Genomic DNA, 14,579 nt, shown 5'->3' on the forward strand with positions numbered 1-14,579 from the left:
GAATGGAATAGTCATCGTGTGTGAACCATTTTTTTGATAAAGCGATAATGTAAAACTTTTGCTTATAATGGATGTTACAAACTTTAAGCTCAGTCATATAAGTTGCCTGATAACATTTCTAATAAGGGATTTGTTTGTTATGATATTTCGGGGAAACCGCTAAAAAAAAAATTGAGGATCCGAAGTAATTGTGTATATCTTTCAATATAATTTTCTTTAAAAATCAATTATATTTTTCACAACATGGCACTTCTAAGCACGTCCTACTTTCTAGCTTTGATTACATCTCTCCAAACATTGAGCATTTTAAGCCATATATTGTCTGTTCAGTAACTACGACCCTCACATATATAATATAAAAAATTATTTAAAGTAAATTTCACTTTAAAGTTTAAAAGAACAAACTCTCTGATCATATAGCAAACACAAAAATCATTTAGATGATCGAGTCCAGAAATACGCATCATAATATATAAGATATTTAGCCCCAGTTTGGTTCAGCCAAAAAGATTAAAATTAAAATTAAAATCAACAATTAATTTTAACAATGTATTTAACTTAAATAAGAGAGTATTGTGTAGCGCTAAACAACACTTATTTATTAACTATTCAAGCAGTTGAAATAGCCAGATTGAAATAAATTATACAAATGATCTTCATAAGCATATGGTAGATATAAAATATCATAGTCAAATATGAATTGTGTGCATAGAAAAAGTTTCATGCATTTATATCTTTATGGTTCATCATATCCTCCATTACCGCCACCACTACCGTGTCCAGATCCATAACCGGAGCCATTGCCGTTGCCACCTCCACCACCACCTCCGCCTCCTCCTCCACCACCACCGCCTCCTCCACCACCCTTTCCACCACCACTCCCGTATCCAGAGCCACTGCCACTTCCATAGCCAGAACCACTACCTGACCCAGTGCCACCTCCTCCTCCACCACCTCCACCTTTGCCGCCACCACCTCCACCACCTCCTCCCTTTCCTCCTCCTCCACCTGAGCCATAGCCAGACCCATATCCAGACCCTGAACCACTACCAGAACCGGATGCTCCTCCTCCGCCACCACCACCACCTCCCCCACCACCACCTCCTCCACCTCTGCCATATCCAGACCCACTCCCAGAGCCATGCCCTGAACCATAACCTGAGCCCGATCCAACAGTCGAACCGCCTCTCCCTTCAACTCCTCCCCCTTTATCACCGGTCTTTCCCAACCTAGCAGCAAAGGCAAGGTCCACAAAGATCATAACCAAGATCAATGCAGCTCCTATCCCCTTAGCCCACCCCATTTTCCAAACTCAAACAAGTACAATGTACACAATTTTCTTAGTATGTAAATACGAGTTACTCATAAAACTCACGTAGAAGAACTTTAATGTAGGATCCCTATTTATAGGTGTAGAAACCTCAAGTTTTCCAAAGTTGCATAATTTCTAGTAGCATCTTTAACGAGATGGCTAGTTAGAAACGAGTTTCCTATTGGGATAATTCGATAGTGGTGTTGGCTAGGAGTGTCGGAAGTGGTGTACTGTCGCTTTGGTTTCATTCATGCAAATCATCTCATTTATCCCACTTTTGACTTGAGGATATAGGGACCAATAATTACACTTACATATGCTGCAGCTCCACTTTACTCCTCTTTCACACTTGAAATCCACCAAGGGTATTAAAATTACCAATGGGACCTTATAGATTTCGAACATGGATGGATTTTTGGAGTTAGTTCGCACATATGTAATCATCCCATTTATTTTTGTCATTATAGCGCGTCTGATTTTAAGAATAAGAGATATGCAAGATGTCACGACTTCGTGCTTATCTAATTACATTCCTTTGACTACACGTACATACTATAGTCTAATCTTCTTTCTTTAGTCTTATTAATGTTGAATTTATTTTAACGTATCAAATTCACGAGTGGTGTGATGATTTTCCAGCTTATTAGCTTTGATTTTGATGGGAGACAACACTTACTCGATAAAAATCCCAAATCGAAAACCACTAGCAAGTCTCCTTCCACTAACTCACCATCCCATCTGCATAGGTTAGTGGGGTTTTGCTTTCTTCGAGGGTACGCATCCTTGGAATGTCAAATGTGGGCTCAACTGCCGCCAAGTTTAATCAGTGGCCATATGCATAACATCATGCTTGCACTTTCTATTCAATCATATCTAATTTCTGGTTCTAGTAATATCATAAGATGGGCCAAAGAAATTAGTACGCATTATTAAGGTTTTTACTTGTTTTCAATCTCCTATTTCTTAAGAAAATAAATTAACTAAAGCTTCAAATACACTCGTAATACCAATAACGATAATATTATGAAATAAAAAATCGAAGTTGATTATTAATGTAAGAGTTTTGTCCATTTTCATTATTGGGTTTTACTCTAACGAAGAAGAGGATAACATGTGTTTTTCATCTCACGTTTGTTCTCTACAAAGAAAACTCGTCTTTATCGCGAAAGTTGATTCATAGTTGAAAATAAAAGTGAACAATACCATTCGGCCCTACATATTTATATTTAACTGGAAAGCTTTGACTAAATCATGAACCATTATTACTAGAGATTTTTTTTTTGTCTAGCGTGGCAAATTTGCTTGACTTCCTTGGTGTACACTCATCTTAGGATGTTTATGTACCTTGAAGTGGACTCCAAGTGTTGTGCACCACATAATCAACTTATCAGGAAACTTTGTGATGAAATAATGAAACATTTTTATCAGAGATTGTTTAATACGAAGTGTGACATATTTAATTGCTTCCTAGGTGTTATACGTTTGCTAGTACAATCATCTTAGGATGTTAATTTATGTACCCCGAAGGTGGACTCATTATTGCGCATAAGTTTCTGAAAAAGTTAATTTGCATGCACTGTATGTATTTGACCTCAAAATCTATTCGATCAAGTGGCCATCAGATCTCAACCACCTCCACGTCCACCTATGTGTCACATGTACACTAAAATACACAATTAGGAGCAAGTGCCACCATCCCAGAAGACAGAGTCCGACAACCATTTGCCCTCGATAATCAAGCAACTGCCAACACGGAAAATAAAATGAGCACAAGATATACAAGTGAAAGATAGTTTGGCTATGATTTAGATAGACGAGGCATGTGGGCATTAAGTCGGGCCATGCCTAAGAAGAAGACTTTTGATTTCGTCGTGCTTAAAATTGTACCCTTGATGGATACTTCAAATTGTAACCTAGATTTAGTCGAGTATATAAAATAATTAAAGAATTATATTATTTATGTAATAATAAAACATAATTACAACATTATAACTACACCACAATTAAAATGTGTTTTTAATATATACACAACAACAAGATTACAATTATAATCACAATCCAATAAAAATTTACAATATTAGTGTACGTCTGTTCCCATTATTATTTCTCATTTTCCCCTCTTTCTCCACGCATTCTTACCTAAACAAATTCCTCTCATGAAGATCCATCTGCAATCACACCCAAAAATCATATATATGAAACTCAGCAATCCTCACAGTCAACATACATTTGCAATGATCTAAAGAGGAGAGGCCGAATTGCAAATACTAATGAAATAAAATACAGATCAAAAGAAATCTATGTAATACAAGATCCCCCAGTTTCTCACTTTTTCTATCACGCTCTTCACTCCACCGAGTACATATAGTTAAAAATGAAACCTTTTGCGCTTGAAAACAACACCAGAGATCAATTATCAACAGAACTAGGAAATGAAAGGAATAACGAAATTAATGAACACAGATCAAACACCCATGAAACCTTCTCTCTACACCAGTCGTAGAGAGAAGGATTAGAGGGACAGGTTAAAGATCGTGATTGTGGTGTCTTCAAAAAATGTTTTATGTTAAAAATTCATATAAACTTGTGGGTAATTAAAATTCTACTTATGGTCATTTAAGTAAATAAAAACGTAATTAAAATTGTGGTGTAACAAGTAAATTTGTCGTGGTAATATAATTACCCAAAAGATAAATATATTATATTTTTAATCTTATATAAATTTCCCTAAATAGACATTAAAATTAAATAAAAATACGTCGTTCTAAATTCATCAATTAATATTTATCTTCATAAAATCTTTTGAACATTTTTATATTTTTTAGAGTTTGTGTTTAACTAAAATTCTAATAATCATAAAATATTATTTTTAACTAAAATCATAAAACCCTAATAATAATAAAAATATCCCCTTCGACTGAAATTTAAAAAAAAAACACTTTATTTTATTTATAATTCTTTCATGTTATGGAAAATGGAAGCTTTTTTTTTTTTATGCTTTGTTTTAAGTATTAGTTTAATATATGAAAGTATACGAGAAATTTTAAAAAAAGTTTTAATACATGTCCAAATATTCTTACATTATAAAAAGAATCAAAGTTAAAATTACCAACCAAAACACAAATGATCAAAATTATTAGCTCATATGCAAAAATAAATAAATAAATAAATTAACATATGATTCAAGGAGGGATTTGTTTGGTCAAGTGAGCAGTATACTCTTGAGAGAATCTAATGAATTCAAGAAAAGAGATCCCTAACCTTTACAACTAAATATTAAAGTACTGACATGACAATATAGAAAAAGAAAAGTAAGAACCATAATAGATGTTGATAGTGAATGGGTGAACATTGTATTTTTAAAATTTTTGAAATTGTATTAGAGATGTATTTAGAGTGAGATGAATATATAAAATTTTTGTTGATTTATAATCTTTAAATGAATGAATTTAATAAGGACAATATTTGAATTTGATGTGGATGAAAATAGTAATTTTTTTTTAAAATTTTAATATTAATATGGTTGTATATAAAAAGGGATGAATATGTAAAAATTATGGATGTAAATGATGGCACCCTTTATGAATTAATTTTTTATTTTCTTCTTTTTCTCTTCTTATTTCTTTGATGAGAGGATAAATTCATCAAGGGTGAAAAAAAAAAAGGTTTTCTTCCACAAGATTTGATTGATCTGAGGATAGTTATTTTCCAAAATCAGGTATGTCGTCAACTTTTAATTTTATTTTGACTTATGGTTGTTGTTGACCCTAAAAAATATTGTCAACAGATGTCAGACCCACCCGCGCACACGTGAGCGAAGGTCCTGTACGCTAAGACACGTGGACGGTCTAAGACGAACGGATCACGGGCATGGGAGTAGCTCAATGACGCGGGACAAGAACGTTCGGAATCCGGCGGGATGTTCTTAATCCGATTGTACAATAATTACCAATCGGTGCTCATGAATGTGCATGTAAATATGTGTGAACTCGTATTGTGTTGTAAGATAATATGAAAGAGAGAGTAAAGTGTGGTTTCTTGTATTGATTCTTGCATTAACCCTTTAATGTTACACAATGGAAGTATTTATAGTGGAACATGTGAAATGACAACCCTTGGATGAGGTGGCACGTGACCTCATCTCTTTAATCCAAACATCCAATCCTAGGCATTATCCTTGACTTGCTAGCTTGCTGCGCATTTATTGCTTATGCAGAACTCTCATACTAATGACAAGACTTGACATGTACACTTATGACAAACGTTACATCAATCATTCTAGCAAGATCTTTATGTAGAAGATCTCTTGGGAGAAATGATCATGGAAGACGTTCCTTCATGGTTCGGAGGGTTCTGCTTCGGCTTCGGATTCAGGGCTTCTGCCACTCACGCAGTACTTCCGCTTTAGGGCTTCAGCTATTTTCACAGGCCTTGGTATATGGGTCTCGACATATGGACTTCAGATAGTTTCATAGGCCTAGGTATATGGGCCTCGGCATGAAGGGTCTCGGACATACATTCCGTCTCGGCTAGAGTGCCACGTGGTTCGGATTGAGTGGGCCATAAGCCGAAGTAGGTTGACCAAGTATGACAACACGTAACAATAGTCCTCCAAGTCCAACTATAGATATTTACATCATGGTTGGAGTTAGAAATGTGTTGTTGTGAGTGAATGATGAAGAAGCCGAGGTGGTGGAATGAACTGAATGTGCGAGGCTTGTGAAAGCTGAAAGATGAAGATGAGCCGAGGTGGTTGGAAAACCGAACCTGGGAGGCTTAATGGCTGAATGTTGTAGATGAAGCCGAGGTGGTTGGGAAACCGAACCTGCGAGGCTTGATGGCTGAATGTTGAAGATGAAGTCGAGGTGGTTGGAAAATTGAACCTGCAAGGCTTGATGGCTGAATGTTGTGGATGAAGCCGAGGTGGTTAGGAAACCGAACTCGCGAAACTTGATGGTTGAATGTTGAAGATGATGTCAAGGTGGTTGGGAAACCGAACCTGTGAGGCTTGATGGCTGAATGTTGAAGATGAATTTGAGGTGGTTGGGAAACCGAACCTGTGAGACTTGATGGCTGAATGTTGAAGATGAAGCCGAGGTTTATTGACAATAATTGTTCCTTGGCAGTTGTGCCAATGATTTGATATTTTGCGCATGTTTTCGAGGAAAGGTGGCTGAATTGTTGCAACTTCCAAGGCGCCTGCTGCCGTCAAATTAAAATCGTAATTATTAGAACAGCTGGAACTTCTAGAAGCAAACGCGTTGGATGAGGTGTGTGTGGGAGATACGCTTAAGTCTGAGGCGTAGGTTTGAAAAATCGTTTGAATTCTACGCATCGGATTTGATTTAAAATTAAGGGTCCAGATTGAATGAGCTTCGATCTGACCGTGGGGGTTCGTCCTGACCCTTTATAAAAGGCGAGAGAACTCCCTATTTTTGGATTTTTCAGCACTTGCCATCTTATTTCTTCTCTTAGAGCTTAAACTTTCCGGCGTTGAAGCTGTCCATTCACCGCTTTTTCGGCACTTTCTGTTCGCGTAGTTTTTCAGTAGGTATTTTTCACAGAAAATCCTCCTTTTATTGCGTTCTTAGTCATTTCTGAGATAGAGTCCACTTCAGGTAGGGAGTTGGTCACTATAGCGTCATTGGGCCATGGGGTCAGTCACGGGAGAGATTCCGAGGTGGACAGGTATGGTATGATCGAAGAGCCAGTAGACTATAGGAAGAGTGGGGGCATCTAGGGTGCCTTCAAATATGACATGGAAGAGGCTGGGGGAGATTAGGGAGAGGTACTGTGTGCCTCACTATGTGGAAATGTTAGTTCCCGAAGCCCATGAGCGGGCCTGTTATCCGAGGCCCGGTTGTGTGGTGGTGAGTGAATACCTGTTTAAGGCAGGTATGCATCTTCCTCTGTATCCCTTCTTTAGGGCGGTGTTGAGGAACTTCATGCTGTCGCCGACCCAGGTTCTACCAAATGGGTGGAGCTAGTTAGTCGACTTATACTTCCTGTAGAAGGAAGTATCACTTGGGGAGGACATGCCTCTCCACGTCTTCATGACCCTGTTCTAGCCTATGGTAATAGGGAAGGAGTCGAGGGGGTGGTATTACCTAACTCCTTGGGGGGCTCATGCACGATTTGTGGTGGGACTACCTTCTTCCATCAAGGGGTAGAAGGAGTCGTGGTTTTGGGTGTGAGCCAGGTGGCAGGCAGTGGAGGGGGACAAAGCCCTGGGTTGCACAGTACCGATCCAGTACTACGAAGCTCGTGAGTCTCCCAGCCCAAGTTTGTAATCTGTATTAAAAATTTTATTTTTCTAACTGTTGAGGCGTCCTTTGCAGACAGTAGTACGAGGTTCGAGCTGAGCAAGGAGAAGTTTGAAGTGATATAGGACATTTACAAGAGACCTCTGAAGTTTCGCCACTTCGACCACCTCATCGACAGAAGTCGCTATTTCCTCGATTTTGAGCTAATGGTCTCCAAGGGTACAAAGCTCCCATACTTGTATATTTTTATGTTTTCGTTTTGATACTGACACACTATGTTCTGCAGACAAGTTTAAGAGGAAGGAGTACCCAGCTCCTGACATGGTGTCCATATTTAAGGCAACCTCCACTGTGAAGGCGAGGCCCCTGAAGCCGAGGTTAAGTGGCACCAAAGAGGTCCAAGGTAGAATGGAGCATCTCTCCAAGGACAGCACATTGTGGGCTTTCGAAGAGGGGACCCCCAGAGGCCAGAAAAGTCTAAGGAGCCTCAGGGGAAGGAGAAAGTCCCTGAGGAGCCGAAGAAGAGGAAGCTGGTCACATCTCCAGCTCGTCTGGCAAGTTTGGGACTTTTGTGTCCTATGAAGACAAAGAAGCCGGACAGCCGAAGCTACTAGAAGTCACCTCGAAAGCAGTTAAGATTGAAATGGTTAGGCGTGCCAAGACTGAAGAGGCGAGGGAAGAGGCTGCAAGGAGGCAAGCTGAGGTGGCCGAGAAGGAGGCTGCCAAACAGAGGTCCGAGGCGCTACTGAAAGTTTTTATAAATTTTGGACGGATTGGTGGTAGCTGCATGCCTCCGCCTGTGATGCCACGGACTTGACGAGGGCTCTTGTGAGCCGAAGTGTTAGGACTTTTGGCCTCGCACTGGAGTGTAGGGAGGCCCTAACTGACTGTTAAACGAGGACCCAGTCCTTAGGGAGGAAGACGGCCTCCCTTGTAGAGGAGCTGAAGGCAGCTAGGGCCGAGGCTGAGGAAGCTAGGGCCCAAAAACTTGAAGAATCGGCCAAGCTGGAGTTTGCCTTGGCTTAGATAGAGGCATTGAAGAGGGAGATACATGAGTCCTAGTGCGATGTTGCCTCCTTGATTAAGAAGGTGGAGGTTTCCAATGACCACCAGAAGGTAACTGTCGAAGCCTTGGAGAAGGCAAATTTGGCATTGGCATCAGCCCAAGATGCATACCAGTTCTTGGAAGGCCAAATTAAATGGTATGTGGATGATGCCACCAAGGCAAGGAGGGAGGCCCAAGAGGCAAAGGAAGAAGTGGTGAAGGACTACATTGCCAACTTGTATAACACCGAGGAGTACAAGAGCTTCAACACTTACTAGAGGAGCTTTGCTTATGCCGAGGTGATGGAGTGGGCTGAGGAGTTGTATCTCAATTAGGATCTGTCGCAACTCAGATCGGAGTTTGTGGACAAAGTACCTCAAATCCCAGTTGATGAAGTGGTGGGAGATAAGGTAGCAGAGGCAGAAGAAGCAAATTCTAATGCTCAAGCTGCGGAAGTCCCAGCTGCAGAGGCACCTTCATCATCTTCCCAAGCTTAGGATAGTTTTCTTTTCAGTAATGCATGATGTACTGGCCTCAGGCCCCCCTTTTGTAATCTCAGTTGAAAATCAATATAATCTCTTTTTTATTCAATATTGTTTCTTTCTCTTAAGTGTGTTGACCTCGTTAAGTAATTGAACATAATGTTGATTGAAGAACTAAATAACTTTAACTGGGCATCCTAACTCCAATCACTTGAACAAATAAATTGTATGCAAGCCTCACGAGTTATGACCAATATGGGACTTAAGCAAATGAATTGTACTTGAGCTTAATAACTGTAACCTGAAGGGATCCTAAGAATGGACCGTGTTGCAGTTGAACTGGGAATATGAGCATCAGAGTTCAAGCGAGGTGGCCCAGAGATGGGACGATGGCCTCTCTTCCGAGGTGACGATGCTTCCTAACATGGTGGATGGTGCAATCATGTTGAGACTTCTCCCCTTAGCGTTCAGCCTCACCAAAGGGAGGCAGGTGCCTGCGCATTGGAGTTCAAGCGAGGTGGCCCAGAGATGGGACGTTAGCTTCTCCTCGGAGATGACGACGCTTCCCAACATGGTGAATGGTGCAGTCATGTTGAGACTTCTTCCCTTAGCGTTCAGCCTTGCCAAACGCCAAGGGAAGGCATGTACTTGTGCCTCGGAGTTCAAGTGAGGTGGCCCAAAGATGGGACCCTGCCTCTCCTCCAAGGTGACAACGCTTCCCAACATGGTGGATGGTGCAGCCATGTTGAGGTTTCTCCCCTAAACGTTCAACCTCATCAAAGGGAGGCAAGTGCATGCGCCTCGGAGTTCAAGCGAGGTGGCCCAGAGATGGGACCTTGGCCTCTCCTCCGAGGTAATGGAGTAATGCAAACATTAATTTAATCATAGGATTTTATTGAACTATAGAAATGTTACAAGAGCTGGGAAAGATCATCCAGCGAGATAGTACATTCATTGGTAATAGATTCTGAGGTGCTCGATGTTCCATGGATGGGGTTGTGCCTTGACGTTCATGTCTTCAATCCAGTAAGTCCCGGACCGGATCTCTTCTCTGATTTTATATGGGCCTTCCAAGTTCGGACCCAGGGAACCGGAACCAGGTTCCTTTGAGGAGAGGAAGACTCTCCTAAGGACCAAGTCGTTGATTTGGAATGATCTCTTCTTTACCTTTGAGTTGAATACTTCATCATCTTTCTTTAATATATGTCGAGCTTCAACTGGGAGTCATCTCTTCTTTCTTCGATGAAGTCGAGGTCGTACCTCCGAAGCTCATCGTTTGTCATCTCACTAAAATGCAGACGTCTTGGAGATAGAAATCCGATCTCAACGGGGCTCATCGCCTCAGTACCATATGCTATGAGAAAAGGTGTTTCCCCGGTAGGGGTCCTCATGGTGGTTCAGATTGCCCAAAGTACTTGTGGTAGCTCATCTACCCAGGCTCCTTTTGACACATCAAACTTCCTTTTCAGGACGTGTTTGATTGTTTTGTTCACCGCCTCAACTTGGCCATTTGCTTGTGGGTGGTGAGGCATGGAGAAGTGCTTCTTGATGTCGAGTTCTTCGCATAGTGCTTTGACCTTCTTGTTGTCGAATTTCTACCATTGTCTGAGACGATTGAGTAGGAAATCCCGAACCGGCATATAATATTCTTCCACAAGAACTTGGAAGTGTTAGCTTCTGTGATTTTTGCCAGTGGTTCAGCCTCAACCCAATTTGTAAAGTAATCAATGGCCACAATTGCAAAGCTTGTACCTCCTCTACCTTTAGGTAGAGGACCTATGAGGTCCACACCCCATTTCGAGAAAGGTCAAGGGCTGGAGACCGCGGTCAAGTCCTGCGATGGTTGTTTTTGTATCGAAGAGAATCGTTGGCATTTGTCACACTTTCGTACAAATTCGAGGGTTGCATCCAGGTGGGAGTCCCAGCGACCCACATTACATTGGGGGTCTCGGTTAACGGCAGGAGGAGGTGCTCTATAGGTACTACTGTGAGTAGTTCTGAATCCTTGCTACTAGCAAGCTTGGAGAGTGCATCCGCATGAGCATTTTCGATATGAGGGATCTGGGTTAGTTCAAACTTTTCAAAGGATAGGATGAGGTTCATCACCATTTTCAAGTAGGAGGCCATCGTTTTGTCCTTGGCTGAGAAGTTACCATTGACCTGGCTAACAACCAGTTGGGAGTCACTACTGATGAGTAGCCTCTTTACTTGCATTTCCTTGGTAAGCCTGAGGCCTGCAAGAAGTGCCTCATATTCTGCTACATTGTTGGTGGCTTTGAACCTGAACCTCACCGCTAAGTTTAGCTTGTGACCTTCAAGGCTTATGAGGACAACTCCAGCACCTCAGCTGACGTCCCCAACCTACCCATCAATGAATAAGTTCCACGTAGGTGGCTCGACGGGTTCCATGATTTCATCTACCTTGGGTAAATTGGCGAATTCTGCCACAAAGTCAGCCAAGGCTTGACCTTTGATGGGTGCCCTAGCCTTGAACATGAGGTCAAATTCACTTAACTCCACTGCCCACTTCAATAATCTTCCTGAGGCATCGGGCTTTTGGAGTACCTACCTTAGGGGAAAGTTTGTCAGCACATGGATGGTGTGAGCTTGGAAGTAGGGTCTCAATTTCCTGGAGGACGTGATCAAGGCCAAAGCGAGCTTCTCCATATCGAGGTAACAGGTTTTCGACGATAGGAGTGCTTTACTTGTATAGTAAACGAGTTGGGCGATCCCCTCTTCTCGGGTTAGAATCGAACCGATGGCCTCATTGGAGACGGCCAGATATAGCTGTAGGATCTCTCCGGGCTTCGGTTTGGAGAGGAGGGGGCCTGTCCTAGGTGCCTTTTCCGGCCTTGGAAGGCCTCTTCACATTTCTCGTTCCATTGGAACTTCTTCCCAACTTTCAGCACTTTGAAAAATGAGAGGCATTTGTCTGTACCTTTGGAGACGAAGTGGTGAAGTGCGGCCACTCGCCCGGTCAAACTTTGCACCTCATTTGGCTTTTGGGGGGGATCTCATCTTGTATAGGGCCTCAATCTTCTTAGGGTTAGTTTCAATTCCACGTTGATTGGCCATGTATCCTAAGAATTTGCTGGAGGCCACTCCAAAGGCGCACTTGAGGGGGTTGAGCCTCATCCTAGATCTTCTCAAGATTTGGAAGGTGCTGTTGAGGTGCGTTATGTGGTCCTCAGCCTCTAAACTCTTTACCAACATGTGATCCACATATACCTCCATTGTCTTGTCGATGAGGTCCATAAATATTTTGTTGACGAGCTTTTGGTTTATCGCTCCGACGTTTTTCAATCCAAAGGGCATCATCCTATAACAATAAAGTCCTCGGTCTATGATGAAAGAGGTGTGCTCCTCATCAGCCGGGTGCATGGGTACTTGGTTGTAGCCGGACTCGTGCCCAGCCGTAAAGTCTACTAGTTGGTCAATCCTTAGGAGAGGAAAGTTGTCTTTAGGGCAAGCTCTGTTGAGGTTGGTGAAATCGATACACACCCTCCACTTGCCGTTGTGTTTCTTCACTAAAACTAGGTTGGAGACCCACCTCGGATAGGTAGCCTCCCTGATAAAGTCGTTTTTGATGAGCTTCTGAACCTCTTCCTTCAGAGCCTCGTACCTTTCAGGATAGAGTGCTCTCCTTTTTTATCTGTGCGGGTCAACCTTAGGATCGACTTTCAGGTGGTAGCAACTGACCTTGGGGTCTATGCCTACCATGTCTTCATGCCTCCAAGCAAAGACATCAAGGTTCCTACTTAGGAAATCCTTAATCTTTTCCTTCAAAATGTTGGATAAGCCCTTACCTACTTTCAGCACCTTGGATGGGTCTCGGGGGTCTACCGAGAAGCTCTCAAGTTCCTCAACTGGGGATACTTGAGGTTCGTGTTCAATTATGCGGGGATCGATCACATCAATGACCAATACCTCCGAATTGGGTGGTGCATCAATCATATCGATATCTTCTGGTTCAGTGGGAGCATCACTTGGGACATCAGCCATAACTATATCGGCTATGATTACATGGACGTCCCGAGGCTCTATCTTTTTTATGGAGCTTAGATAACATTTTCTCGATCCTCTTTGGCCGCCTTTCACTGTTGCCACCCTATTTTTTGTCTGGAATTTCATGCATAGGTGGTGGATGGAGATGACTGCTCCCAATTCTTTTAGGGCTGGCCTACCTAATACTCCATGGTAGGCCGATCGACCGTCGACAATGAGGAACTCCATGAAGTTTATCGTAGTTTGGGGAGACCCTTCCATCTCCAATGCAAGTGTTATGTTTCCCCTTGGAGTGATGCTATCTCTGGTAAATCTGTACAAAGGAGTTGTGGTGGGTGTCAACTGATGATCCAATATCATCTTGTCAAAGGCGGATCCGAATAGAATGTTGACAGAGCTACCGTTGTCAACTAACATTTGCTTGAGCCCTTTTCGGGCTATGACGACTCTCACAACAAGTGCATCGTAGTGGGGGTAGTGAACTCTTTCGACGTCCTCTTAGGTAAAGACAATGGGTGAAACTTAGTTCCTCTAGGAGCTACTGTCCATAATATAGCTTGCCAAAGGGGGGTGTTTAGCCTCTAGAGCGTAATTCCTTTTGGCGTTTCGTGTCTCACCGCCAACATACGTGCCTCCAAATATGGTATCCACCTCGTGGATAGGGGCTTCATCCTGGGCTTGTCGGTTTCTTTGGTGTCTGCGCCCTTCTCTGGGCCTCTCTTTATCACGCTCTCTTCGTCGTGGGGAGCATCCCTTTGACAGGTAGTAGCCTCCTCATGCCCACATCAGTTGTCGTGCTTGGGCGGGGGCCTGTTCGCCTGGGACGATTCATTTCTATCCCTAGGGGGTTTCAACCGGGAGCAGTGTGCATAGTCTCGACAATCCGCTGTGTCGTGTCCATAGGACCGATGGTGTACACAGTATCCCGATGGGTTCTGATTTGACCTATTTCTAGGTCCCGAACCCCGGCCTCGGCTTCTCCCCCTACGGGATCCTTGTGGGGTTTCTATCTGCTGGATGTCAGTAATTGGGTTGATATCCTCATATGCCAAGGTAGGGACCACGTTCAAAGTGGTGGTGACAAGTGCTTGACCAGAACTCTCATTTCCAGCCTGGTTCATTTGGTGGTCCATCAGGTGGGAGGTCGGTCCTCTAGCACGCTACCTTTGAGGAGGTAGGAGGCATCTACTTGCCCTGTTCCTATGCTCAATCAATTCTTCATTGATGATTTCTCGCCTCATCATCTCGAGTAGGGCATCATAGATGGTGGGATCTTGATTTTGCACATCCCTCAAGAATAGGGTATTCATGGTCAGACCTCCCCTTAATGTGGATAGTGCCTCACGGTCGGTGACTTGCACGCAATACGTCATCTCTTCGGTGAAGTGTGATATGAAGCTCTTTAGGGACTCCCCATGTGCTTGTCTCATTCTTGGAGACGTTGGATGGGGGCCTCTCCTTCTTTGCTTACC

The 14,579-nt window shown here is 42.7% G+C and overlaps 1 protein-coding gene across 1 annotated transcript; it reads right to left on the minus strand.

Moving 5' to 3' along the window:
- Window positions 1-736: 736 nt before the first annotated feature.
- On the minus strand, window positions 737-1,303 carry LOC111373619 (glycine-rich cell wall structural protein 2-like). The gene is made up of 2 exons (XM_022996173.1): window positions 976-1,303; window positions 737-924 (listed from the first exon to the last, which is right to left on the minus strand). Exons 1-2 carry the CDS (start codon window positions 1,301-1,303, stop codon window positions 737-739), a joined length of 516 nt encoding a protein of 171 aa, XP_022851941.1.
- Between the last annotated feature and the right edge of the window lie 13,276 nt (window positions 1,304-14,579).

Source organism: Olea europaea, chromosome 2 (genome assembly GCF_002742605.1).
Source record: "Olea europaea var. sylvestris chromosome 2, O_europaea_v1, whole genome shotgun sequence".
Lineage (NCBI taxonomy): Eukaryota > Viridiplantae > Streptophyta > Magnoliopsida > Lamiales > Oleaceae > Olea > Olea europaea.

Bases quoted from the DNA above. Each gene is read 5' to 3' on its own strand.
- LOC111373619 (XM_022996173.1), bottom strand. From the start codon at position 1,303: ATGGGGTGGGCTAAGGGGATAGGAGCTGCATTGATCTTGGTTATGATC. The intron at 925-975 runs GTGGTGGCGGCA...GCACTGGGTCAG, and splicing joins AAAGGGAGGAGGTGGTGGAG to GTAGTGGTTCTGGCTATGGA.